Raw genomic sequence first — 27,569 nt, 5'->3', positions numbered from 1 at the left:
TTTTATATGTGAATTACTTTACTTTTGTTGTTCCTGAATTGTAATACCAAGATATGTCTGGCAATCCTTGTAAAGGTGATCTGTGGATAAATAGTTGTACTACTACAACAACTACTACTATTACTACTACTACTATATTTGATGATGGCAAGAAACCTGCCTACATGCTACCACGGTCAGTAACTGTTTCGCCATTTAATCAAATGCTCTTCTGAACATGTTGCATACCAGCATCATTGCAACACTTCTGAAACTTGTTAAGTATGACAATGGGATGAAGTGGACGGAATGCATTATTTTTGAACGAACTAAGGCAGGAACATAGGCTACTGTTATAGCTAAACGTGGAGTAATACCTTTCAATGTTCACACGGTTCGTGTTTTCTTGGTGCCCAATACTGTGGGCAACACATTCATGCATTAACGGAAAACAGTGATACTGAGTTTGCTTTACATTGTGAACATAAGTAGATACTAATTTTCAAGCTCTAACAGAAACGGAGCTACCACCGGAGCTCAGTTATTATCTGAAAGTTGATCTTAAACAAGATCCATTAGAAGTGTGGAATCACATAGTTAGTACTAAACTAAACTAAAACTGCACTTAAATACACAGCCGAGTCAGATTCATGCGACCACAGCCTGCATGCGACATCATGGTTCAATAACCACTCACAAAGGGCAGACGGCAGTGAAGGGTGTAAAAAGCATGTCAGGGGAACGTTGAAAACGCTCTAATCGTTGTCGTGATGCGGCAAGGGACAGATTTATCTGACAATCCATTAAATTTCGGGCATGCAGCCGCGCAAATAAAATTTCCTCCACTGATGTTTCGGCCGCGTATCATCCGGCCATCCTCAGACTGCGCTTGCGGGTCACAGATGCTGGTCGGCGGCAGAGACATACGCTTACACATGCGCCATAGCTGTCGTTAAGACTTCAGTGCATCGGGCGCAACGTATATCCGATAAAGACAATTTTGCAAGAAGAGCTCACATACCTCAACAGCATTTTTAAATGGAATGGATTTTCTCCGCAACAAATTCGTAGAGCATTCGATGCAAAACCTAAAAAGCGGGTATGTGATGGGGAAGAAGATAGTAATTCCTTTAGATCTAGTGCGTTTTTGCCCTCTGTGGGTGCTCTTTCCTCGAAGATAGGCCGTATTCTTGAGAAACACTGTGTTAAGGTGATCTTCCGCCCCCCCCCCCCCCCCCACGAAGATTGCAGCTTTACTCGGCTCTGTGAAGGACGATTTACAGCTTCGTAAAGCGGGTGTGTATCATATTCCTTGCGGAAATTGTGAGAAGTCGTACATAGGTCAAACAACACGCACCGTTCATGAGAGGTGTGTGCAGCATCGAAGATACACACGCTTATTACAACCAGACAAGTCAGTTGTGGCCGAAAATTGTATTGGTACAGGGCATTCCATGAATTACAGTGATGTGAAGATTATAACATCCACCTCTTCTTTTTGGGAACCTGTCTTCAAGGAAGCTATAGAGATTAGATTAGCTAATAATTTAATAAATAGAGATAATGGTTTTAATTTGGACAAAGCATGGAATCCGGCTCTTGTAGTAATTAAACTGCAGAAAAGTTGTCATGGCGTCATCGCCGCCGATCATACATCGATAAGCGAATCGAATGTCTGTACGCCTTCGCCACAGGCGGCGCATGTGTTAGCGTATGTCTCTGCCGCCGACCAGCATCTGTGACCCGCAAGCGCAGTACCGCCACGGTGGAGCATAGAAGGCCGCGCTTGGCATCTTATCGTCAGTCTTGTGACTCACTCTGAGGATGGCCGGACGATACGCGGCCGAAATATCAGTGGAGGAAATTGCGCGGCTGCATGCCCGAAATTTAATGGATTATTCATTACGTCGCGTTGTTGTTGTGGTCTTCAGTCCTGAGACTGGTTTGACGCAGCTCTCCATGCTACCCTATCCTGTGCAAGCTTCTTCATCTCCCAGTACTTACTGCAACCCACATCCTTCTGAATCTGCTTAGTGTATTCATATCTTGGTCTCCCTCTACGATTTTTACCCTCCACGCTGCCCTCCAATGCTAAATTTGTGATCCCTTGATGCCTCAGAACATGTCCTACCAACCGGTCCCTTCTTTTTGTCAAGTTGTGTCACATACTCGTCTTCTCCCCAATTCTATTCAATACTTCATCATCATCTGCAGAGCTAGTTGGCATATAAACTTGTACTACTGTAGTAGGCATGGGCTTCGTGTCTACCTTGGCCACAATAATGAGTTCACTATGCTGTTTGTAGTAGCTTGCCCGCACTCCTATATTTTTATTCATTATTAAACCTACTCCTGCATTACTCCTATTTGATTTTGTGTTTATAACCCTGTATTCACCTGACCAAAAGTCTTGTTCCTCCTGCCACCGAACTTCACTAATTCCCACTATATCTAACTTTAACCTATCCATTTCCCTTTTTAAATTTTCTAATCTACCTGCCCGGTTAAGGGATCTGACATTCCACGCTCCGATCCGTAGAACGCCAGTTTTCTTTTTCCTGATAACGACGTCCTCTCGAGTAGTCCCCGCCCGGAGATCCGAATGGGGGACTATTTTACCTCCGGAATATTTTACCCAAGAGGACGCCATCATCATTTATCCACACAGTAAAGCTGCATGCCCTCGGGAAAAATTACGGCCGTAGTTTCCCCTTGCTTTCAGCCGTTCGCAGTACCAGCACAGCAAGGCCGTTTTGGTTAATGTTGCAAGGCCAGGTCAATCAATCATCCAGACTGTTGCCCCTGCAACTACTGAAAAGGCTGCTGCCCCTCTTCAGGAACCACACGTTTGTCTGGCCTCTCAGCAGATACCCCTCCGTTGTGGTTGCACCTACGGTGCGGCCATCTGTATCGCTGAGGCACGCAAGCCTCCCCACCAACAGTAAGGTCCATGGTTCATGGGTCGCATTAAGTTGAAAATGCACAGATTTATCTGACGTTCACAATGACATGATCATTGGCTTTCGGACCAAGGGTGGAAGCATTTCCGAAACAGCTAGGTTTGTAAACCGTTCGCCTGCCGTCGTATTTGAAGTAGACCGAGTATGCCAAAATGGCGCTATCCAAAACTGGTGCCAAGGCAACTGTAGTGTTCCACAGGCCCTAGGTGACAGGGGTGAACGACGGCTGCGGAGGTGTGTACAGGCAAACACACATGCAACTGGTGAGCATCTCAGCGTCCAGATGACCCAGAGGGCTACCAACAGCGTCTCCTCAACGACCGTTCATCGAACGCTCATCTATACGGGCCTTCGCAGCAGGCGTCACGTTCATGTATCCATGCTGACTGCTATTCATCGCCGACAAAGGCTGGAACCTGCACGCCAAAACCACGACTGGACGTCCACTGAATGGCGACAGGTCGCCTTTTCAGATGAATCACGTTTTATGCCCCATCGGACTGATGGTCATTGCCGTATACGACATGACACGTCTGAAAACAAACACTCTGAGCCTGGGAAGTGGCACTATAGTATTGGGAAATGTTTTCATGGCATTCCATGGGTGATCTTCTTATTCTGGAAGGCACGATGGATTAACACAAGTATGCATCTATCCTTGGGGACCATGTCCATCCCTAATGCAGTTTGCAAGCCTCGGCATGGTGGCATCTACCACCAGGATAATGTATCGTATCATCGTATCACACAGTTCGCGCATGGTTCGTAGAGCACCAGGATGAGTTTGCCGTATCCCCTGGGCACCGAACCCCAACCGAGAATCAGTGGGACCACCTCGATCAGGCCGTTCGCGCCAAAGATCCTCAACCGAGAAACCAAGCTCAGCTGGACACCGCACTGGATTCGGCACGGCTCCAGATCCCTCTGGGTACCTTCCAGAACCTCACTGACACTTTTCCTGCACCGTCTCGCGCCACAGAAGGTGGTTTTTCACACTTTCGACAGGTGTCAAATTAATGTGACTGATCCACTTAGCCACATCGTCAGCTTCTCGAACATTGTTCTCAAAAGTAGGATATGCGCTCTCTCTCTCTCTCTCTCTCTCTCTCTCTCTCTCTCTCTCTCTCTCTCTCTCTCACACACACACACACACACACACACACACACACACACACACACACACACTCTCACGAACACAATAAATTGAAGGAGAGACTTCACTGAAAAAATGTTATGTTTACAGTCTCTAGACACGAAATGGTAGGACATTTAGATTTAATTACTGCTGTATTTATTAATTAATATTTGCTGTGACCTGTGCTGATTTTTGTGGCATTCTATAAATTTATAACATCGACGTTTCCGTGTCTATTATTATTAGCCACCGATTTTTAGATGAGGAGTATGAAATCGAAATCAGCGTCGGTGATCTGACAACACCGACAATCCCTAAACAGCACTGCAGGGTAGATATACCTCCACGCAACCAGGCAAAACAAAAGACAATCAAACAGTATCTGGTGTAAGAACTGAAATACTTGCAAAGAAATCAGAGCTCGTCTGAAAGAAATGCGGTGATGTTCTATCGTTAGCCTTCCCTTTCGTGAAAAGCAGTTTTATTTTGTTTACGCCATTCTGAAGTATTCTGGACAGCAGCGACCAATGTTGCCACAAAGAAAGCGACGCAGAATATTAAGCGTATTCGCCGCAACGACATCAGCTTGCTGAGATCAAAACGTTGAACATACGCAGAAATAAATTATCGTAAGACGTACACGAACTTGCATCAAAAGCCATTTCCAGTCAACTAAACAGACTACCTGTAAGTAAATTATCTGCTGGATTGGCTGTACACAGATTAGCAAATCGTAAGTAATTACTTTTTTACAAAAAATCGTGAGGTAAACTGTTCAATAATCTAAAACTAACAAAACTGCATCGTTATACACTCCTGGAAATGGAAAAAAGAACACATTGACACCGGTGTGTCAGACCCACCATACTTGCTCCGGACACTACGAGAGGGCTGTACAAGCAATGATCACACGCACGGCATAGCGGACACACCAGGAACCGCGGTGTTGGCCGTCGAATGGCGCTAGCTGCGCAGCATTTGTGCACCGCCGCCGTCAGTGTCAGCCAGTTTGCCGTGGCATACGGAGCTCCATCGCAGTCTTTAACACTGGTAGCATGCCGCGACAGCGTGGACGTGAACCGTATGTGCAGTTGACGAACCCATCGTTCTACCATTCCTAGACCGGCAAGGGAACTTGCTGTTCCAACAGGACAATGCACGTCCGCATGTATCCCGTGCCACCCAACGTGCTCTAGAAGGTGTAAGTCAACTACCCTAGCCAGCAAGATCTCCGGATCTGTCCCCCATTGAGCATGTTTGGGACTGGATGAAGCGTCGTCTCACGCGGTCTGCACGTCCAGCACGAACGCTGGTCCAACTGAGGCGCCAGGTGGAAATGGCATGGCAAGCCGTTCCACAGGACTACATCCAGCATCTCTACGATCGTCTCCATGGGAGAATAGCAGCCTGCATTGCTGCGAACGGTGGATATACACTGTACTAGTGCCGACATTGTGGATGCTCTGTTGCCTGTGTCTATGTGCCTGTGGTTCTGTCAGTGTGATCATGTGATGTATCTGACCCCAGGAATGTGTCAATAAAGTTTCCCCTTCCTGGGACAATGAATTCACGGTGTTCCTATTTCAATTTCCAGGAGTGTATATCCCACTGATGATGCCTTAGAACAGGAGAAGGCGAAACGCGCATGGGATAAATAACACAACTAGTAGCAGGAAAATGCAGTTTTATTTACAAAACAAGTATTTTCCTTTCTTTTTGTAAAAACCATTCGTTTCTTAATATTCAGGTTCAGGAGACTAAACAGGGCGGCTCATGATCTGGTTTTGTGAAATTCCGCTACTAATACTGGATAATTTTCCTGTATTAACATTCTAAAGTCTAGGTATAGTCATAACGAGAGTATGCGGTTCAATTGAAACGGTTGGAATACTACCTCGACACAAATTAACCAGACTAGTGGCTTTTTTAAGAAACTGCCTGGTGTGCTGCTTTAGTGTAAGACTTCTTTGTGAGCTTGAATAGTATTATTCCATTGTACAAAGTTTCACGAAAGAAGATCAAATCACTGGGAATGGGTGATCAGTTTAACATAACCGTATTCTTGCGTTCTGTGAGAGTAAGTCGTTGAAATCTGGCATACAAAATGAGACTCACGAATAACCATACCAAACAACAAACCACCAGGAAACACCATACTAATACCGACCCTGCCTTCAGCTCTAGTATTCCAAGGTCGGTGTCATTTTGGATAAAAATTTTTTGGGTACTGGGCCACGCCACTGTAAACTACTAGAACAAATTACCGACGTTTCGACCGGCTTGATACGATCTCTTCAGGACAGTGAACAGTCACATGACTATCTGATGCCGTTTCTACACCACGTACAGCGCACCGAAGTTTACAGTGTGCTCTCTTATACGGAGGACTAATATTTTGTCCGGTGCGCTTGTGTTCTGTTAGTACAGGTCGTCTTTAAAGAACGACCTATTTGTATCCATAAATACATTATTTCTCTCTTTCCTCCGTTCTACGGAATTTATGGAAGTAGTTTCCCGTCATTTAGTACTGCGTGCTGTCTCATTTCTTGGTATCTAGTTAGAACATTGCCAGGGGTACACTATTTGAATATCATGTATTATAACACATGCTTCACCTTCCAGTTTAAATCTTTCGTCCTGTAGGTGAGTGTTATCAAGGTTGCAGAGTGTGCGCCCGGTTGCGAATTCAGGCTCCTGCCTTAAACAAACAGTGCCGTATCCGATTGAGTTACACAGAGGTCGTGCGCGTGTCATCAGGCACATAAATTTTAATCTCACAGAAATAATCACAGAATATATCGTATGCAATAGGCTGCACAAATGTTCTTCTAGCTATTGAGGACGGCAATTGTTGGACTTTATATATAACGTTATTAATTTTTATTTTATTATTAATTTTTTTTTATTTACGTCTCTTGTTTTGTATCGCTTAAAAATTCCATCAAACAATTCCAGACGAACGGTAGCATTCACCTACACAAGCCTTATAACCTCCTTCCATTCCTCATAAAAAATAAATTATTAATCTTAAGTGAACAACACACAACACACTGATATCGATACAGTTTAATTTAAAACTGCGTCCAATAAAACGGTTGTTTTTACTATCTACTGTATGTGTTACATCAATAAATACTGAAGACATGTCAACAGCCAAATAACAAACGGTAAATATTTTATTCAGAGACAACAAATGAGACATCATGTGCATTCAAGTAACACAGAAAGATACCCAGCGAAGACGTTCAAAAAATTCCAGAAACCGTGTTAATACTTGAAAGACCATTTCACAATACAAATGTGCAACTTCGTGAAGGCGGACCTACGAACAAGTATAGACAAATAAATTTTAAAAAAAATGTCAGAATGAACTTTCACTCCTCGGCGGAATGCGCGTTGATTTGAAACGTCCTAGCAGATTAAAACTGTTTGCCGGAGCGGGACTCAATCCCGGGATCTTCGCCTTTCGCGGGCACGTGCTGGTCTGCAAGGTATGCAAGAGAAATTCTGTGCTGTTTGAGGGGTGGGAAAAGTGGTATTCACTGAAACGAAGCTGCGAAGGTTCGCGTCCCGCCCCAGCACACACTTTTAATCCGCTTGAAAGTTTAAAGAACATATCATATGGCCATCCACGTAAAACCATGCTTAGCGATCGGTCAGAAATTAATTTGATGCCGAAGCAACATACTTGGCGTTATTTTAAGTTTTACTTTATAGCATATACGAGAGTGAGTCAAATGAAAACCTTAAATATTTTCTTAAATATTATTTATTGCGCAGAAGTGGTACAAAGCTGTATCACTTTCCAACATAATCTCCCCCGCGCTCAATGCAAGTCCTCCAGCGCTTACAAAGTGCATTAATTCCTTTAGAAAAAAATTCTTTTGGTAGTCCGCGCAACCACTCATGCACCGCGTGGAGTACCTCTTCATCAGAACGCAACTTCTTTCCTCCCATTGCGTCTTTGAGTGGTCCAGACCTATGGAAATCACTTGGGGCAAAGTCTGGTGAGTATGGTGGATGAGGAAGACACTCAAAATGCAGGTATGTGATTGTTGCAACTGTTGTACGAGCAGTGTGGTGCCTTGCATTTTCATGTTGCAAAAGGACACCTGCTGACAGCAATCCACGTCGCTTTGATTTGATTGCAGGCCGCAGATGATTTTTTAGGAGATCTCTGTATGATGCACTGGTGACAGTGGTCCCTCTAGGCATGTAATGCTCCAAAATGACGCCTTTTTTGTCCCAAAAGGGAGCCAGCATAACCTTCCCTGTTGATGGCTCAGTTCGAAACTTCTTTGATTTTGGTGATGAGGAATGGCGCCATTCCTTGCTCGCTCTCTTCGTCTCCGGTTGGTGGAAGTGAACCCAGGTTTCGTCCCCAGTAACGATTCTTGCAAGGAAGCCATCACCTTCTCGTTCAAAGCGCCGAAGAAGTTCTTCACAAGCATCAACACGTCGTTGTCTCATTTCAGGAGTCACCTGCCATGGCACCCATCTTGCAGACAGTTTGTGAAACTGGAGCACATCATGCACAATGTGGTGTGCTGGCTGGCTCTGAGCACTATGGGACTTAACATCTGAGGTCATCAGTCCCTAGAACTTGGAACTACTTAAACCTAAGAACATCACACACATCCATGCCCGAGGCAGGATTCGAACCTGCGACCGTAGCGGTCGCGTGGTTCCAGACTGAAGCGCCTAGAACCGCTCTGCCACACCGGCCGGCTGTGGTGTGCTGACCCATGACTAACCTGTAAACAAGCTGCAATGTCATTCAGTGTTACTCGGCGGTTTTTCTTCACTATGGCTTCAACTGCTGCAATGTTCTGTGGAGTCACAACTCGTTGTGCTTGACCTGGACGAGGAGCATCTTGCACTGAAATCACACCGTTTGCGAACTTCCTACTCCATTCGTAGACTTGCTGTTGTGACAAACATGCATCACCGTACTGAACCTTCATTCGACGATGAATTTCAATCGGTTTCACACCTTGACTACACAAAAACCGAATAACAGAACGCTGTTCTTCCCTAGTGCAAGTCGCAAGTGGGGCGGCCATCTTTATACTGATACTGCGAAGGTATGTGTGCATCTGCACTATGCTGCAACCTACAGGCCATTCTGCACGCTGTTTGTAGCACGCTTACCAACTTACAGGATAACGGCGCGAAATTTCGATTTGTTATTACAAATTTAAGGTTTTCATTTGACTCATCCTCGTATTACTTGGTGTTAGATTCGGGTATATGCGATTAGCTACAGCAAAATTATACGTACAGCATAAAAATGGAAATTGGCAAGAAACGGCAGGTCATCGTACTGCCCATAGTGCAAACTTACCTGAGAACGGATAGCCCTGAAAGATAAAGCAAGATAGGAAGATGAATACTGAAAGTAAAAAGGCTAGAGTGAAAGAGAACGCATGGAGGACTGTCGTGTCAAAGCACAGTAGGAGGCTGAGGTTAGTGGAAATATTCCCGAGAAGCCTCCGCACAACAAGGCACGGGCAAACGCTAACGTCAACTAGAGCCATGAAGTACACGTCTTGCAGAGAAAACAGACAGCTGATTAGAACGAAAGGATACGATGGGCAGAGCGGCGTCGCGGAAGTCGACCACGGAGAACCTCTGCGTGGGTTCGAGGAAGTCCAGCAGGTGGTGCGGCACGCCCTGCGCCTCCTCCACCGTCACCTTGTTGGTGATGATGTCCAGCCCTCGGTAGACCTGAAACACGTTGCCTTCGTCAGTTCACAGGGACACACAGGGCGCACAGCGCTTTACAATATTAAGCTCAGATGCACGAAAGAACACTGCATCGTATTTCCTAATAATACAGGCACTGCTATTTCGTAATTAATCGCCACTACCAGGCCCCCGACTCTCAATAAAAATGGTCTTTCTGGACGGGAATATACGTAACGTGCGACTGCATGTTGAAACACATGGACGATGACATATGGAAGTTTGAGCCTGGCCGTGATTCGTGCTCAGATGGCAGAAGCGTTTAAGGCGACCACTCGCGTAAAGCGGGAAATACAGGTTCGAGTATGGGTCCAGTGTAGACCCGCCCGGTTGGCCGTGCGGTCTAACGCACGGCTTTCCGGGCGGGAAGGAGTGCCTGGTCCCCGGCACGAATCCGCCCGGCGCATTTGTGTCGAGGTCCGGTGAACCGGCCAGTCTGTGGATGGTTTTTAGGCGGTTTTCCATCTGCCTCGGCGAATACGGGCTGGTTCCCCTTATTCCGCCTCAGCTACACTATGTCGACGACTGCTGCGCAAACAAGTTCTCCACGTACGCGTGCACCACCTGTACTCCACCACGGAAACATAGGGGTTACACTCGTCTGGTGTGAGACGTTCCCTGGGGGGGTCCACCGGGGGCCGGACAGCACAATAACCCTGGGTTCGGTGTGGGCGGCGAAGGGGTGAAGTGGACTGCGGTTGTCATCGTGGGGTTGAGGACCACTGCGGCTGCAGCGGGGACGGAGCCTCTCCGTCGTATCTAGGTCCCCGGTTAACATAACATAACATGGATCCAGTGGAAATGGTCATTATCGTCATTCTAATATACAGCCAAAGGCGGCTCATATTCGCAGCTGCGAATACATTTCCTGTAACTATTGTGCTTCTAGCTAAAGTAGACCACACGTGAAATCTGAGCCCAGTTAGCTGGGGATATAATCTAAAGGTATAAATTTCAAATACATACGTTGTAACTAGGAGGATATTTCATACTGAAGACAGTGGCGATTGCTGATCACATTTTGCATCTGTCTCGCAAACGGCTCGGTTGTGGACCCTTGTTTAGTAAAAGGATTATGTATCTAATACCGTATACATCCAGCCGTGTCATCTTCGGCCACTATGATTCATCCTGTACAAAATGTGACCTGATCCTGAGAAGATTACGAATTCGAAAGCTACTTGTGTTGAAGTCACTGCTGCGCATATTACACTGATGAAATACTATCATACTTGATTTTGAAAACAAAATGTTTGATTTCTGAAAAATAGTGTGCCCTATATCAGTTGTATTCTGTTGCATAAGGCTGAACTTTCTGAAACAGGAAGTGGCACACAATAGTACATAATTATACAGGGTGTATCAAAAATCGTAGAACTCTCTGGAATGGGGTACTTGAATATTCCAGTAAGGTGTGGGTGAGGTGGTCTATCTCTTACGGTATGCACCGAACAAGGGCGCCACCTTCAAATCGGCCATCATAAACCTACGTCAATTTTAAAAAAATGGAGAACGGGTTGTGTGATATTTCAAATGACATCAGAATTTCCTGACAAGTTCATCCCTGTAAAAATATTGAAAGTAGCAAGTTATGGTTCAAAAGTATCCTGTTGAAAGTAAGAGGGAAAGATGGCATCTTCGTTCAGAACTAAGGGAAACACCACGTCTTGCAGCGCTTCTGGATAGCGTTGGGCATTTAGGTTCCGGTCAATGAAAATGGATCCAGTTACAGGAGTACCTCATATTCTACATCAGGACATAATCGTTAAGCTACCAACTATCTTGGAAGGTTCCATTCAGTGTGGATTCTGGTCACTCCAATATCTGTAGTTGTAACGGTTGGCTTCACCACCAAAAAACGATTGCCTCATCACTGTGCAAAAGAGGAATCTTATTGAACTTACTCTAGGATCCACGTTCAAAACTGCATACGTCTGTCTGAGATATCCTCCACTAGATGCTGGAGTAGCTGAATCTTGAATGGATGCCACTGATAACCATGAAGAATTCATGACCGATTGGTTCCACGTTCTGCTGACAAACTTCGTGTGCTGCGGTGTGGGTTCTTCGTGAAGGACGCCAAAACCATTGTTGACGTTGTCTTGTCAGTAGCAGTTTTTGGATGGCCACTCCGTTCCTTGTCGGAATTTGGAAATTAAGCACCTGACAGTGTTGTGTGAAACTGGAAGTCTTTCTGGGTACCAGTTGTTAAAATATGGTTCCACGAACGGCAACTCCGCTCTCAAGGACATCAAAATTACCTCAATCCTCCTCTCCTTGGTCACTGCCTTCAGTTAGCCGCAACAGAAAAAAGTGTTGTAACTTTTGAACTGCAACTGCTACTTCGAATCTGTTTAAAGAAATGGCAGATTTCTAGATGGAGCCCACGTTCGATGTATACCGTAAAAGATAGACCACCTTACCCATACCTTACTGGAATATTCATGTTTCCCCCATTGCTGCAGTGTTTTTGACATAACAGAGTGTACTGCGACTTTTGAATCACCTTGTATACTAATGTTAAAGATCTGATCGTATAATTTAGCACGTACAGCACTGACTCCCCTTACAAGAAATTGAGAACCAGATCTAATCCACGCGCCCGATTTACGCGCCCGATTTACGTCTGCAGATCTGGCAGACCAATCAACCCCTGTGTAAATTTAGGTGGTTTTATACACTCGTATAGACAAATGCCGGACTGGTCTGACCGTATAGCTTCAGACAAATAACATACACGAAGAGAGAAATATAAACACACACAGAACAAAGTCTGCGTAAGTAACAAACAGATGTCACAGGCAACATTTCGCTCTTTACGTATCTGCCGACCGCTGAAACAGGAAGTCATGTATAGGTGATTGCCTACCACTTGGGCCTTCCCAAGGCAGCACAAACGCAAAGGAAGAAGCAGGGGATTTAATTATTTCCATTACGTAGCTCAGCATTCTCTTATAGCGGATGACTGGCATATTTGGCGAGACAAACTTGAAGCAGTATTTTTTCTTCAAGTGCGTGTCAGATGAGAAATCAAGTACATGGATTACTTTATTTGTCGAAACACTTCAATAATGTTACATTTTGTTGTCCTATTTGGGACTCGTTAGGTAACATATTACACTGGATATAAGCGAGCATTGAAAGTTTGTGGAGATCTGAACTCGAACTCAGAACTTCTGGCGAGCAGTCGCCTTATCCATTAGGATATCTGAACGCTCCTCCAGGCCTGACTCACACTTTCATTGCCATTGTCTCGTCCTATTACTTCTAAACACCAGGACCAGAAGTTTCCGCATGTTGTATATAGGAAGTACATTGGTCTGATTCCAGGTTTCATTAGTATGCCATACTCATGACACTACAAATTGATTTCCGAACGGTTCTCACTAACATTTAATAACATAACATTACACTGATTTCATTTCCTTTACCTCCAACCATTACGTGTCAATGAATTCAACATAACTACGTATATCACTTTGGTTCTCAGTACATAGTCAGTCAGCTCTGGAAAACACCAGCTTTGAATTACACGTGGTGTCATTCAGATGATACGGAGGGTTAAAGGTTAACCTTTTAACGCCAACGATAACTACACTGCGTGGCTTCACGTGATATGGAATCCTCCGCGAGGGCCAGTCCAGTTCGTTGTACACGGGAACAACATGTCAGGGGATGGTCGCACGACACGAGAAAAGACGCAACGAAATAAAGTACAACCTTGAGTGTGAGCAATAACTGGCTAAGGTAAAAATTACGTACGTTGTTTGATATCCACATATGGTTCAAATGGCTCTGAGCACTATGGGACTTAACTTCTGAGGTCATCAGTCCCCTAGAACTTAGAACTACTTAAACGTAACTAACCTAAGGACAACACACACATCCAAGCCCAAGGCAGGATTCGAACCTGCGACCGTAGCGGCCGGGCGGTTCCAGACTGCAGCGCCTAGAACCGCTCGGCCACTTAGGCCGGCTGTATCACAGGGTACAAATCTTGTAAAAATGGTGTTACTGCGAACGTAATACAAAACTGACTATGACAACCCTGTACTAACACACATTGCAGGTGCCCGGAGTAACGTAACGCCTCCACTTGCTGGAAGTGACAGTAGACAAATGAAAACACAAGGAAAATGCTCACTGGTTACTCACCCTACCGTTTTCGGTTTAAGGACTGTTTGCGTACAGCGTTCACCAAAGAACAGACGGCAGATAAACTACGGACAGACGTAGTGCCGTTCGTATCTTCGGAACGGACGAAGTTACGAGGAAGGCAATCATGCTGGTTAATACTGCATAGCTGTAAGGGTGCTGCGGACGATAATCAAAAGGGTCCTGCTGTGAAATGAAATGGCATCCTCTAGAGTCTAGACCATCACTCAGTGCTGTCGCCCTGTATGGCAGGCAGCAGTCAGTCTGGTACCCCATAGCTGTCCGGTGCGCCTCCAGACAGGGCTTCACTGGTCATCAGAGCTGAATTCGAAGCGGGATTGATCACTGAACTCAACTGTAATACAGTGACATTCCAGGCCGAAGACGTGTCTGGTGACGTCCCGGTGAGCGGAGATTTACCACCTGGATTGGTGGTCCGGGTGACACTCCACATCCATAGCAGGACCCCTTTAGTTGTCATACGCGGCACCATAACAGCACAGCGGTACGTCGAAGATATTCTACGCCACATTCTGTAACGCTTCATGGTAAGCCATACTGAGCTTACTCTTCAGAAAGAGAATGCCTGCTGTAATATCCACGACACTATGTTCTAGCCATAAGATGTTAAAATGAACTAAGTGTACAAACTTCAACAAATATTATCGATGCTACGTATAAAAAAGACTGCATCGTGTAAAAATGACGACAATTATTTCATTATTTCTGTAATAATTTAATTTCTGTGTGAATTAGAACTATTATCAGAGAACTACACTCATGGACAACGTCAATTACAATCTTTTTTTCTTATCTGTGATAATTGTGGTTCAGTTGTTCTTCCTGTGCTAACCGATGAACTGTTCGGACGTGAGACGTGTGAGGTCTGTAAAGAGAAAACCTGTAACTACATATTGTTAATTATTATTTGAAAAATAGAGTCGCTATTGTCTAGACGTGGATTTGTATTTATTTCCATTGTAATCCAATCTAATTAATGTTTTTAAGTGTTAATTTTCAGCTCCGTAATTAGGAGCGCAGCCGGAGTTTACTAGTAGCTGGTATAAAAAATATGACGATATTTATCATTGAAAATAATTTTAAACGCTAAAGAGTAGAGATAAAAGGCTTAAACAGTTTTATCAAAGTATATTACCTTGATATAAAATAAATCGAGAATAACAATAGACAAATTGACAATCGTCTGCCTGCCACCATCTTAGCAAAAATATCTCCGCGTCAATTTTTAATCGAGAATTGTAACAAACACGAATGTTGTTAGATGTAAATGAATGGAAGTAAGTGTGCACTGGTGGTCTCGAATCTACTTTAAAAGACAGAATTCAACTGAGACTGAATCCTTAAATACGGTGCTCACAGCACGTTACGTAATATCAATTTCTTATTTGCTGATGTATGACGTCTAATTATTTCGGACGATTTACATGAAATATTTTAATAGCAGACATACGTCAGTGTTGTGCGCGGGTAGTATTTTGTGACTAAATGTTCCCTTTGCTAGAGAAAAGTGCTTCCATCTTAAGTTACAGCTGGGTAAAATCTGATAAATGATATTCAATTTAGTGCCACTCACATGACTTTACAGACAACATTTCTACACAATGTCAAGTGGTGATATCTTTAGCACAGTGACAAATATTAGCCGGAATAATCATTTTTGAGATCAAACGAATTGTTACGCTGACAATAGGTAACTGGTTTTATATTTTTTTGATCTACCTGAAACATCATTTATAAATAATTTAAGTCACGAAATACCATAAACCGGTTCCGCCACACTGCCCGCACACGGCGAGAGTTACTACTGCTTGTCTGCGTGATAGCCCAATCCTACCTTGTCTAGCAAGGTCGCCGAATCTCTCTTCAATTGAGAACGTTGAGAGCATTTCGGGCAGTGCCCTCCAACCTGCTCAGGATTTTGACAACCTAAACCTCCAACTGAACAGAATCTGGCACAATATCCTTCGGGAGGACATCCGATAATTCTATCAATCAACGCCAAGCCGAATAACGACGTGCTTAAGAGCCAGCGGTGGACGAACGCGTTATTGAGATGCTCAGTTTTTGAAATTCGTTCTCTTCAATAAATCATCCACTTTTTTGAAACTGTAATCCTTTGTTTGTTTGTACATGTACATTACATCTATCTATTCCCACTCCATTTGGATAATTCCTTCGTTGTGCGCCTTTTTTGTCTTATAGCGTATTTTATAATTTGCTTCCCGAAAAAAGTCATTTGGGACAGTCTAGATAAATGGGAGACCCTGCATATATCATCAAGCTGTTGGTTATTCTGTTGTAACCATCGTCTTCTTCCTTGCAATTCACGATTGTCTACAGGGTCGGCTCTGTTACATGGGTTTTAGCAATGTTGATGGGGCCACCACTACTCCCCACTACCGGACGGAATTTGTGTACCCAATCTGCTGCGTCTAGAGTAAATCTCTTGTTCGTGTGCGACATCGTTTTCTAAATGTTTGCGAAGGATGTATGCCGGCCGCAGTGGCCGAGCGGTTCTAGGCGCTACAGTCCGGAACCGCGCGACTGCTACGGTCGCAGGTTCGAATCCTGCCTCGGGCATGGATGTGTGTGATGTCCGTAGGTTAGTTAGGTTTAAGCAGCTCTACGTTGTAGGGGACTGATGACCTCAGATGTTAAGTCCTATATTGCTCAGAGCCATTTTAACCATTTGAAGGGTGTATGTGAGGCAGGACGTGGGTACCAGCCCGGTATTTAGCTAGCTGAATGTGAGAAACCGCGTAAAAACGTCATCCAGGCTGGTACCTCGCCAAGCCCCGTCGTTGACCCGCGAGGGACAGGCTAGCCCCCACGAATGCCGGAAGTGGCGAGTGAACCCGCTCGGCTGTCGGAGCGGGTGATTCTTTTGTATTATTATTACTATTATTATTAAATGACGTTCTAGATGTTGAAGAAAAATTAACAGAAACATTGCAGGAAACGATAAATTCTATAAAGGTGTGTAACTCAACACACATCGTCAGAAAATTCTTCTGAAGAAACGAATCTAAACTTTGATCGGCCGTGGAACATTTTATAGCTCTACGTGGGTAATATTGAACAGTTTAAAACTGTTGTTTCGTCTGGTATATAGGATACGCTTTCACACATTATAACAGGAGCTACGATGTAGCTAGGACACGCACTCGTTAGACCCTCGAGTCTCACCTTAAAACGTCAGCTGTAATAGTAGTAACTGGAGAAACCGCAGTACGAATCAAGTACACAGGGACGAGCACACAGGCGTGTGGTGACTTTAGATGAAGATTTTACTTGTTTATTTATTTATTGCAAATTTAGTGGTCTGTTACCTGACATTTCAAAAAATAGGTCCTACATATTATAGTTTTCGTTCGTTATCTCTTTGGTAGTTTATGGTTTTGTTTTATGTGCAACATCTGACATAGAATAATACTTTTTTAAAATAACGATAATTTGTGGTCAAGATGTAAATAAAGTTTTGTAGTTTTAAGAAGAATGTAAAAAGATGATAGGCCAGAACTGAAATTTGTTAGCGCCATCACCAATACTGACTGGTGGAGAACGCTTTCTTCGAGCTGTTGACCGGCCGTCACAACAAAATGGTTTACAGATAAATGGTATTGCCAATTGCTTTCTTGGCTAAGTTGCCAGCACCTTAAACTTCGTGTACTCCAGTATTCGCTATCTTTTACTGTTTTCTGACTTATATGTACAATTTGTCAGTGAATTTTGGCACTTTATGTCTGACTCACAATTCTAGGTGCCTTATTTACAGTTACACCTCATCTTCCTGCTCCTCCTGTTCCTCTTCAGTGTCACTGCTGTCGCTATCACTTTAGATGAAGATGCATCCATCCGGGTTCGACTTGCGAGCAGAAGCCTCTTACCGAATCGCGGAGAATGTTGGAGACGGCTGCACGAACAGCGTGCAGCCTGTGTCCCGTGATCCGTGTCGGCGACCTCGTGGTTCAGCTACAGGCTACCGCCTCCGTTCGTTAAGGTGAAACTCCTCCGCTGTCGCGATAACTTCGTTCCGACATGTCGCTCCATACGTGATTTTCGAACGCGCGCGCGTGTGTGTGTGTGTGTGTGTGGTCTATTCTGGCATAAAGCCTACTTGACCTATTACAAAGTGCCATTACGTTTCAACACATCTAGCTGTTTACATATCTAGCTATGTTCAAATGTTTCAAATAGCTCTGAGCACTACGGGATTTAACTTCTGAGGTCATCAGTCCGCTATGACTTCAGCGGTCGCGCGGTTCCAGACTGTAGCGCCTAGAACCGCTCGGCCACTTCGGCCGGCGGAACGGAGTTCATCACAGGCGCTTTATAATGCTTTTCCTAAGACTTCACATACAGTTTACAACGAGAGCGTCGTAATATCGGTTCATACTTTGCAACGACGAGTGACAGGTATAAAGGAGGAATATTTAAGTAATTACCATCACTCGTTAAAATAATGCATGGAAGCTAGAGAAAATTGATGTCGGAATAAACTAACGTCGATTTTTCCCAATTTACGTCCTTTTATCGACTGATCTGTCGGTCACGGTATATTTCTCTTCTGCTTTGTGTGGATGGCTAACGAATGTGGGTTACGTTTAGTGTTATGTTTGTATCGTCACTGAAAGCAAGGTGAGAGAGAAAAACGTCGAATGCTGACTGACTCAACATAAAGTGTTTTGGCTCAACTTATTAAATATTCACTGTCGCTGTTTGCTTTGTGTGGATGGCTAACGAATGTGGGTTACGTTTAGTGTTATGTTTGTATCGTCACTGAAAGCAAGGTGAGAGAGAAAAACGTCGAATGCTGACTGACTCAACATAAAGTGTTTTGGCTCAACTTATTAAATATTCACTGTCGCTGTTTGCAAGATGCGAAAGCAAGGATGGCGGACAGTGGAGCCGCTCAGGGTGTTCTGGGCGAGGGTTTTGAATCTTTTGACACGCATGGCGGATCTTTTCCCCTCCCGTGAAGCACATTCCATATTACATAGACACAATATTCCACAAACAAAATAACGATGTAAAATACAATATTCCCACTCCTATACCTTCGAGGCATACAAATTTCTGAATTAAATACTTTCTGGTTGCAGATAAACTGCGAGAGAAAAACAACTGTAACCCAGAACATAGTAAATTACAAAAAACCACAGCACGTGAGAGAAAACCACAGCACGTGAGAGAAAGTTATGCGTACACAAAATCTTAAGTTTTTCAAATTTGTGAATACTTTCCAGAAACTCAAATTTATATATGTACAGACAGTAAAGAACAGTTTCCCCATTATTTAACAGAAATAAAATAAATGAAACCACTGAAGATGACGCACCTTCTGCGGAACATGACTGGCTAACAGAAGAAACAATTTTGTTTGTTCAAGGCGGATCCCATCGAAAGTAAATTTATTTGTACAGAAACATGAACACAAGTGCGTCATCCTGAAGACGAATGCAGGAATTTATAGTTCGCCTAGATTTGCCTGTTCAGCTAAAACCGTTATCTTCAGCTAATTTTTGCAGTAACTGCGGTCTTTGGATTAAGAGGAATTACCTGGGAGCAAAATTAATTTCAATGTAGATACTCCAGCACCTTAGTCTCTGATTGGCTGTCGTTTTATGATCTAAATAGGGAATTTACGACTTATGATTACGTGAAATGATTTGATCGATTCGGCGTCTGGCATTATCATCAACTTGTTTCTCTCCTTCCCGTATATTCCGGTCTCTGTCCTCCTCTATTAGTTTTGCCCATTATGTCTTCCTCTAGTCCTAGTATCATGGAAGTTACTCCCTGATACCTTGACACTTGTCATGTTATCTCGCGCCTTCTTTTAGTCCGTGTTTTCCACAGGTTACGTTCCTCGCCGTTTAAGCTTTTGACTGTAAATACAGAAAACGATGATCAGTTACTTTTTAAAATAGTTGTTCATTAACCATAAAATAGGTTTCGAGCATGTCCTGGTTCACATTCAGATGAGGCACGCTGAAGTTATATCTGCATTTCCACAGGATGGTACTCGTTAGAGGCTCCGTGCCGGAAGACAGGAAAAACTCCAAAATTTTGCCGTGAATGAGATTATGATGCCGGCCGAGGTGGCCGAACGGTTCTAGACGCTACAGTCTGGAACCGCGCGACCGCTACGGTCAGTATGTGATCACGGGTTCTAGAATATCTATAATGGATAAATTTAAGCTTTTGACTCTATTAATACATCATAACAGCCATTGCTTCATATGGTTCAGTTTTCAGTTATCGTAACATCAATAGACTTCATTTCTGTTCGAGACAAGCCGCATTAGACTCGCTATAGCGTATGACACACAACTGGCATGCCGGTCTTCTTGGTCGCAAGAAGACACATAGGGGCAGTCAGATAGATGCAGTATTTATCGATTTACGAGAAGCATTTGACTCGGTACCATACCTCCGCTTATTTGCGAAAACACAATCATATGCGGTATCATCCGAAATCTGAGTCTGAACATTTGTGGGGAGGGAGGACACAACATATTGTCTTGGATGTAGACACATCGACAGACGTATAAGTAACTTCGGTCGAGTCCAAGAGAAGCGTGCTTGGATCCTTGCTGTCCATATAGTATATTAATGACCTTGTAGACAATATCAGTTGTAACCTCAAACTTTTCGCAGATGATGTAGTTACCTCTAATTAAGTACTGTCTGAAAAAGAAAAAAAAAGCTGCACAAACATTCAGTCAGAACTTGATAAAATTTCAAAGTGCTGCTAACATTGGCAACTTGCTTTCAATGTTCAGAACTGTAGAACTGAGCACTCCACAAAAAAAAGTGGTATCAAAGAGCCAGTCAGAATCACCCACTCACCCAAATACTTCAGTGTAACAATTTGTACGGATATGAAATGGAAAGATGATACAGAGTAAGGCGTGAGGAAAAAGATGTAGCAAACTTCGGTTTATTGACAGAATACTAGGGAAACGCAATCAGACTACTAAAGAGACTGCTTACGTAATACTTGTGCGATCCATTCTAGACTACTGCTCACGTGTATGGGGTCCGTAACAAATAGGACTAATAGGGGATATTGAACGTATACAGGAAAGGGCAGCACGAATGATCACATGGCTTGTTTGACCCGCTGGAGAGCGTCGCACAGACTCTGAAGAAACTCAATTGGCAGACCCTTGAAGATAGACATAAACTGTCCAGAGGAAGCCTGCTTGTAAGTTTCAAGAACCAGCTTTAAATGATGATTCTAGAAATATACTAAAAATACCTACTTATCGCGTCCATAAGGATCGTAAGGAGAAGAGCAGATTAATTACAGCACTCACAGAGGCATTTTAAGTCATTGGTCCAGCGCTCCTTACATCAATGGAAAGGGAAGAAGACCTAATAACTAGTACTGTCTGACGTACACATTCACATCACGATGGTTTGTACAGAATGGATTACTGTTACTTAAAAATCGATAGTTAACACGTCAGATATTATCGATAGTATTTAAAATAACTGGCCGAGGGGTTCTAGGCGCTTCAGTCCGGAACCGCGCGACCGCTACGGTCGCAGGTTCGAATCCTGCCTCGGGCATGGATGTGTTTGTTATCCTTAGGTTAGTTAGGTTTAAGTAGTTCTACGTTCTAGCGGACTGATGACCTTGGATGTTAAGTCCCATAGTGCTCAGAGCCATTTGAACCATTTTTGAACTATCGCAGTACTGATTAACTATCGATTGTTTTGGGCAGGTACTTCAATCGAAAAATAGGTTTCTAAGAATTTTTATTGTTTAAAACACAACAACACAAGATACGCAAATTTTGTTTTATAAAAATTACGGTTGACATTATAAAGAAGCACTACAAAGCACACTCGGCAGCAGCGATCTGAAAATGGGCGTACATGGCGTACGTCAGAGTAACTGCCGCCCATGCCTGGAACTGCGATCGTAGTACTGCCGCGGATAGAAATAGAAACGGAACTTACTTTGTGGACCTCCCCTGTATTATCAAAAAAATTCTTTTTTTTTCAACGTCTTGCTACCTGAAAAATTACTTTCGTATATAAAAAAATAATTCTCATAAAATTGGGCCAATATACTACTTGTCGATATTACGTTGATCTTCAGCGTCTTAGAAGCATGGGGAAAACAGGAAGAGCAAGAGGTGGAGGAGGAGGAGAATCACCATTAGCAATAGGGATGCGAGAAGGGAAGTATTTACTGATCTGCCACGCCATGCTGCTACCTTAGGTGTGCATGCTTGCTGAAGAACTGCAGAAGATACGGTATAAACCGCACATGGGTATAACAAGACTGAAACCGGGGTGAAGAGGGTGGCTTCTTCACTCATTATGGTTTTTCTCAGTTGAGTTGACACTCAGTACAAAACAAAAGGGCCATCACTCTACTGCAGTGCTACAGCTGCTACATCGCTGAGATCTGCAGCACTTGTGACATTAGTGCAGTCGACATAAAGCCTGTAGCTTGTAGAAGTTTTGTTGGGTGTTCCGCCTTTCGTCGGGGAAAGCACGCGGAGCGGTATAAAGAGCACAATATGGCATTAGAATGGCAATGAAGTCCCATGCTTCTTGACAGAGCATAGGTGAACGATGCGGGAGACCCGCACCGCCGTACTAGGCAAGGTCCTAATGGCGGTGATTTGCCGTTGCCTTCCTACGACCGTAACGGGGATGAATGATGATGATGAAGACGGACACAACACCCAGTCATCTCGGGACAAGTGAAAATCCCTGACCCCGCCGGGAATCGAATCCGGGACCCCGTGCTCGAGAAGTGAGAACGCTACCGCGAGACCACGAGTGCGGACTAATACGGTATTAATGAAGGATAAGGATAGGTGCGGCGAGAGACAGCAGTGCTGGCACTTTCACCCACCATACTGACGTATTCCTATAATATACCCGCGCAGCTCAAAGTTTGCACTTGACAGAACATGAGAACGTTTCGTGCAGTGACGATACAGCAGCTTCCGTTACTCAAAAGCTGAGGGTTTTCCATTACCACTGGGAAGTTCCGATTCGTTAGTAAGGCCACTTACAACTTGCTACGGTTAGTCTTTTCTGGCAAATATATTCATTAATATTGACGCTGTTTTACAAGCACCGTAAGTTTTAATTCTGTTCCGATTCGCTACCATAACGGAAGCACTTCCGGATAAATCGCCACAAAAGCGAGTTGGCCGCGCGGGGTAGCCGCACGGTCTCAGGCGCCTTGTCACGGTCCGCGCGGCTCTCCCCGTCGCAGGTTCGAGTCCTCCCTGGGGCATGGGTGAGTGTGTTGTCCTTAGTGTAAATAAGTTTGAGTTAGATTAAGTACCTCGTAAGCTTAGGGACCGATGACCTCAGCAATTTGGTCCCGTAAGACCTTACGAAAAATTTCCAAAAAGCAAGTTGCTTATATACTCGGAAGACAGCAACACAGTAATTGTCATGCCACCGCCAGTTGATTTTTCTATGCTGTATTAATATTGGTTCAGACGGTGTTGGGGTTCACGTTCGTTTCTCACTTGATAGTCTGCTATCGCACAAAGTCTCAAGTGAAAACTATATGCGCGGAAGTAAGGACGTTTTGAGAAAGCGCATTATGGAGACATTTATGTTAAAATGTGTTGCTTATTTGTAGTAAGTAGTAATGAAGATGAAAACATATTAAGCCTGTCGTGACGCAATTATTCAATGATTTGTTACAGTTGACACTGTCTAAACAGAACATAAGTGACTCGACGGCTTCAGATTTCTATCGAGAAGATTGGTGAGGGGAGTGGGAGACAGGAGGGAAGGCGTGAAACTGCCAAGAAATACCTTGCAAGTTCGCCGACTTGACTTACACCGACACGCACCGATCACAAGAATGAAGCGAAACTCAGCATGGTATCGACGAGTTAAAGAAAGAAATATTTTTAAAAAAATGTTTGTAACACGTGCATAGATTGTGCGTTGTTATGACCTGCACCTTTTGTCACTTTTAATATGGGTAAAACTAATTTTTCGTCTATTATAAAGTGGCAAGTCAATGGCAGTATGCGTTCATTCGCGTTGTTTTTCCACATGTCCGTTGTAACACTAAAAATATTACATTTTGTTAGGACTTTCTCTAATTTATTTTTTTCTCTCTTCTTATAGTTTTGAGATCAGTAAACATTTAAGTGTGGTTTTATCTGGAAATTCGTATCTGGTGTCTAAGGCACAAACAATTTTTTTTTCAAATGTTGATGGTCGGAAGTTCTGTACGGCTGCAAATCGATAGCAATCATTTGTGCATAAAGAGAACCAAGTTCTTTTTTTTACTTTTGAACTGGCATCGTACGACTGATTTCTGTTAAAATACTTTTTTAGAGAGATTCTCGGTTCTTTTGGTTGCACCTCTTGCACTTGATCTAGCTCACAAGTTGATCCCTCATCTTTCACTTCTATTGCTAATTCGTGGTTCCTAGTTTTTCACCGTACTTCCTTTTTAGTCGTCTCTTAAATCAGTCCTATTGCCTGATCATGTTTATAATCTCTAATGCAGATGGCACAGTTTACTAACTGATTATTATCCCACACTTCCTTAAAAAAATTCCACACAGATGATTGATCTTTACGGTTCATTTTCAAAACAATGAGAAGAAACTATTTACGCACCTCTCAGATAAACAAAGTAAACTTGAAAACGTGAAAGCGCGGAATTTCCAAAGCCAACTGAGACTATCGTTGGTGTGCGAAAAGTACTGATCGCTTCATGTCGGCACCATTCAGAACACTTCTTCGCTACTGTACTCTTTGTCTCACTGCTGCCAACGACAGCGATTCAACAGTTGCGTGATCAAGAATGATCTTGTTGGTTCGATTCCCGGCGGGGTCAGGGATTTTCTCTGCCTCGTGATGGCTGGGTGTTGTGTGCTGTCCTTAGGTTAGTTAGGTTTAAGTAGTTCTAAGTTCTAGGGGACTGATGACCATAGATGTTAAGTCCCATAGTGCTCAGAGCCATTTGAATGATGTTGTTGCGTGGCGCTTAAATAACGAAATGAGTGACGAAATATCCAATGTTGGCACATTGAGGTCACCTCCTACGATAGCCAGTAGAGCTAGAAGCTTTAGGGGCAGAATTTTTCCTGGTGACTCGAAAAACTATTAATCAGGTTGCAGAATGATGTAAACTCGATAAATGAAAAAAAAAAAGGTGAGCTTATTCACCCGCTGCACACGTTTCAAGTAAGGGGTTTCAACATTAACGGGCAAGAACTTAAGAAATACATACAGAATTTGGAGTTCGTCTCACATCCTCTGAAACATTCACATTTCGCCCGAATTACTTATCGATATGCACTGCAATGCTGTGTAAGTAAGCAGATAGTATGGAAACACAGCTGTAAATTTTAATGATTATGTCCAGCCACCATACAAATAAAAAAACTTGACACTCGACGGGTTGTGCTTTTACTATTTTTAATTTTGTGGGACCTGGTGTGTCCTTGAAGGAACAAGATTCGCTAATCAACCACAACATAAGCAACCAACATATTAATGTTATTTGTGCTTCTGCAAAAGCAGAAGTGACGCAGGGGCATTAGGACTACGTCAGTGTTTTGTGTTTTCGAATCACTTTACACATTAACATGTACAACTGAAAACATGAGGACTCAGAAACGGAAGAGGACAGTAGCAGGTGTGTTTAATGAATAACGACAATAATTGTATTTATTTTAAAATGCGTTATACAGTACAATCGGAAACAGTTAACAAATCTTTAAAATGTCGTTTTTTCCTCTACTAACTGCGTTGTATTACAATAGCCTTATTTACATTTGTATTCAATGCTACAAGTAAGCAAGCTCACACATTTGAAGATGACAATCTGTATAACGCACGTTCACGAATCCATGTTATTTACGTGTGTAATTTTTACCATAAGCATCTGATCGGTGCGAGATGCACACGACCATGAGTTGTCATGACTGGAAGACAATCAAGAAAATTCCCTCTTTCACGACCCTCCCCCACAGCGACCAATCCATCAACAATATAGCTTATAAGCCGCGCGATTTAAGGCGCCTTGCCACGCTGCGCGCGGCTCCCCCTGTCGGAGGTTCGAGTCCTCCCTCTGGCATGGATGTGTGTGCTGTCCTTAGTGTAAGTTCGTGTAAGTTAGATTAAGCAGTGTGTAAGCCTAGGGACCGATGACATCAGCAGTTTGGTCCCATAGGAACTTACCACAAATTTCCATAGCTTATAAACAACTTATACTGGCCAAGGCGCCACCATATTTGTTGTTGATTAAATACCTCCACACAACCTACTTTTCCTCCGCGTTCCAAACATTATGGAGGTAATAGGAACAAACAATTTTTCAGGCACAAATTCAAAAATAATTACATTATAAACGATAGTACTATCGATAGTTAAACAAGACCACCGATGTTTAAGTAACACTAGCATGTAGGCGTAGATCGGAAAGGTTTATGTGAGCAGTGACATCACTATACACTACTGGACATTAAAATTGCTACACCAAGAAGAAATGCAGGTGATTACCGGGTATTTATTGGACAAATATATTATACTAGAACTGACATGTGATTACATTTTCACACAATTTGGGTGCATAGATCCTGAGAAATCAGTACCCAGAACAACCACCTCTGGCCGTAATAACGGCCTTAATACGCCTGAACATTGAGTCAAACAGAGCTTGTATGCCGTGTACAGGTACAGCTGCCCATGCAACATGATACAACAGTTCATCAAGAGTAGTGACTGGCTTATTGTAATGAGTCAGTTGCTTGGCCACCATTCACCAGACGTTTTCAATTGGTGAGAGATCTGGAGAATGTGCTGGACAGGGCAGCAGTAAAACGTTTTCTGTATCCAGAAAGGCGCGTACAGGACCTGCAACATGCGGTCGTGCATTATGCTGCTGAAATGTAGGGTTTCGCAGGGATCGAATAAAGGGTAGAGCCACGAGTTGTAACACATCTGAAATGTAACGTCCACTGTTCAAAGTGCCGTCAATGCGAACAAAAGGTGACCGAGACGTGTAACCAATACCATCACGACGGGTGATGACGAATACACGCTTCCAATGTGCGTTCACCGCGATGTCGCCGACACGGATGCGACCATCATGATGCTGTAAACAGAACCTGGATTTATCCGAAAAAATGACGTTTTGCCATTCGTACACCCAAGTTCGTCGTTGAGTACACCATCGCAAACGTTCCTGTCTTTGATGCAGCGTCAAGGGTAACCGCAGCCATGGTCTCCGAGCTGATAGTCCATGCTGCTGCAAACGTCGTCGAACTGTTCGTGCGGATGGTTGTTGTCTTGCAAACGCCCCCATCTGCTGACCCAGGGTTCGAGACGTGGCTGCAAGATCCGTTACAGCCATGCGGATAAGATGCCTGTCATCACGACTGCTAGTGATACGAGGCCGTTGGGATCCAGCACGGCGTTCCGTATTACCCTCATGAACCCACCGATTCCATATTCTGCTAATAGTCATTGGATCTTGACCAACGCGAGCAGCAATGTCGCGATACGATAAACTGCAATCGCGATAGGCTACAATCCGACCTTTATCAAAGTCGGAA

At 43.7% G+C, this 27,569-nt stretch overlaps 1 protein-coding gene across 1 annotated transcript in view; it reads right to left on the bottom strand.

Annotated features, from left to right (window-relative positions):
* LOC126176379 (tRNA dimethylallyltransferase-like) overlaps positions 1-27,569 on the bottom strand; it is a 490,052-nt gene that overhangs the window by 179,770 nt on the left and 282,713 nt on the right. The window contains exon 2 of the mRNA XM_049923536.1: positions 9,664-9,801. Coding sequence (XP_049779493.1) covers positions 9,664-9,801 — 138 coding nt within the window. The remainder of the gene's footprint in view (positions 1-9,663; positions 9,802-27,569) is intronic.

The sequence above is a fragment of the Schistocerca cancellata genome, chromosome 3 (genome assembly GCF_023864275.1).
Source record: "Schistocerca cancellata isolate TAMUIC-IGC-003103 chromosome 3, iqSchCanc2.1, whole genome shotgun sequence".
Classification (NCBI taxonomy): Eukaryota; Metazoa; Arthropoda; class Insecta; order Orthoptera; family Acrididae; genus Schistocerca; species Schistocerca cancellata.
The sequence above is the reverse complement of the archived record's forward strand: the minus strand, read 5'-3'. Positions and strand labels throughout refer to the sequence as shown.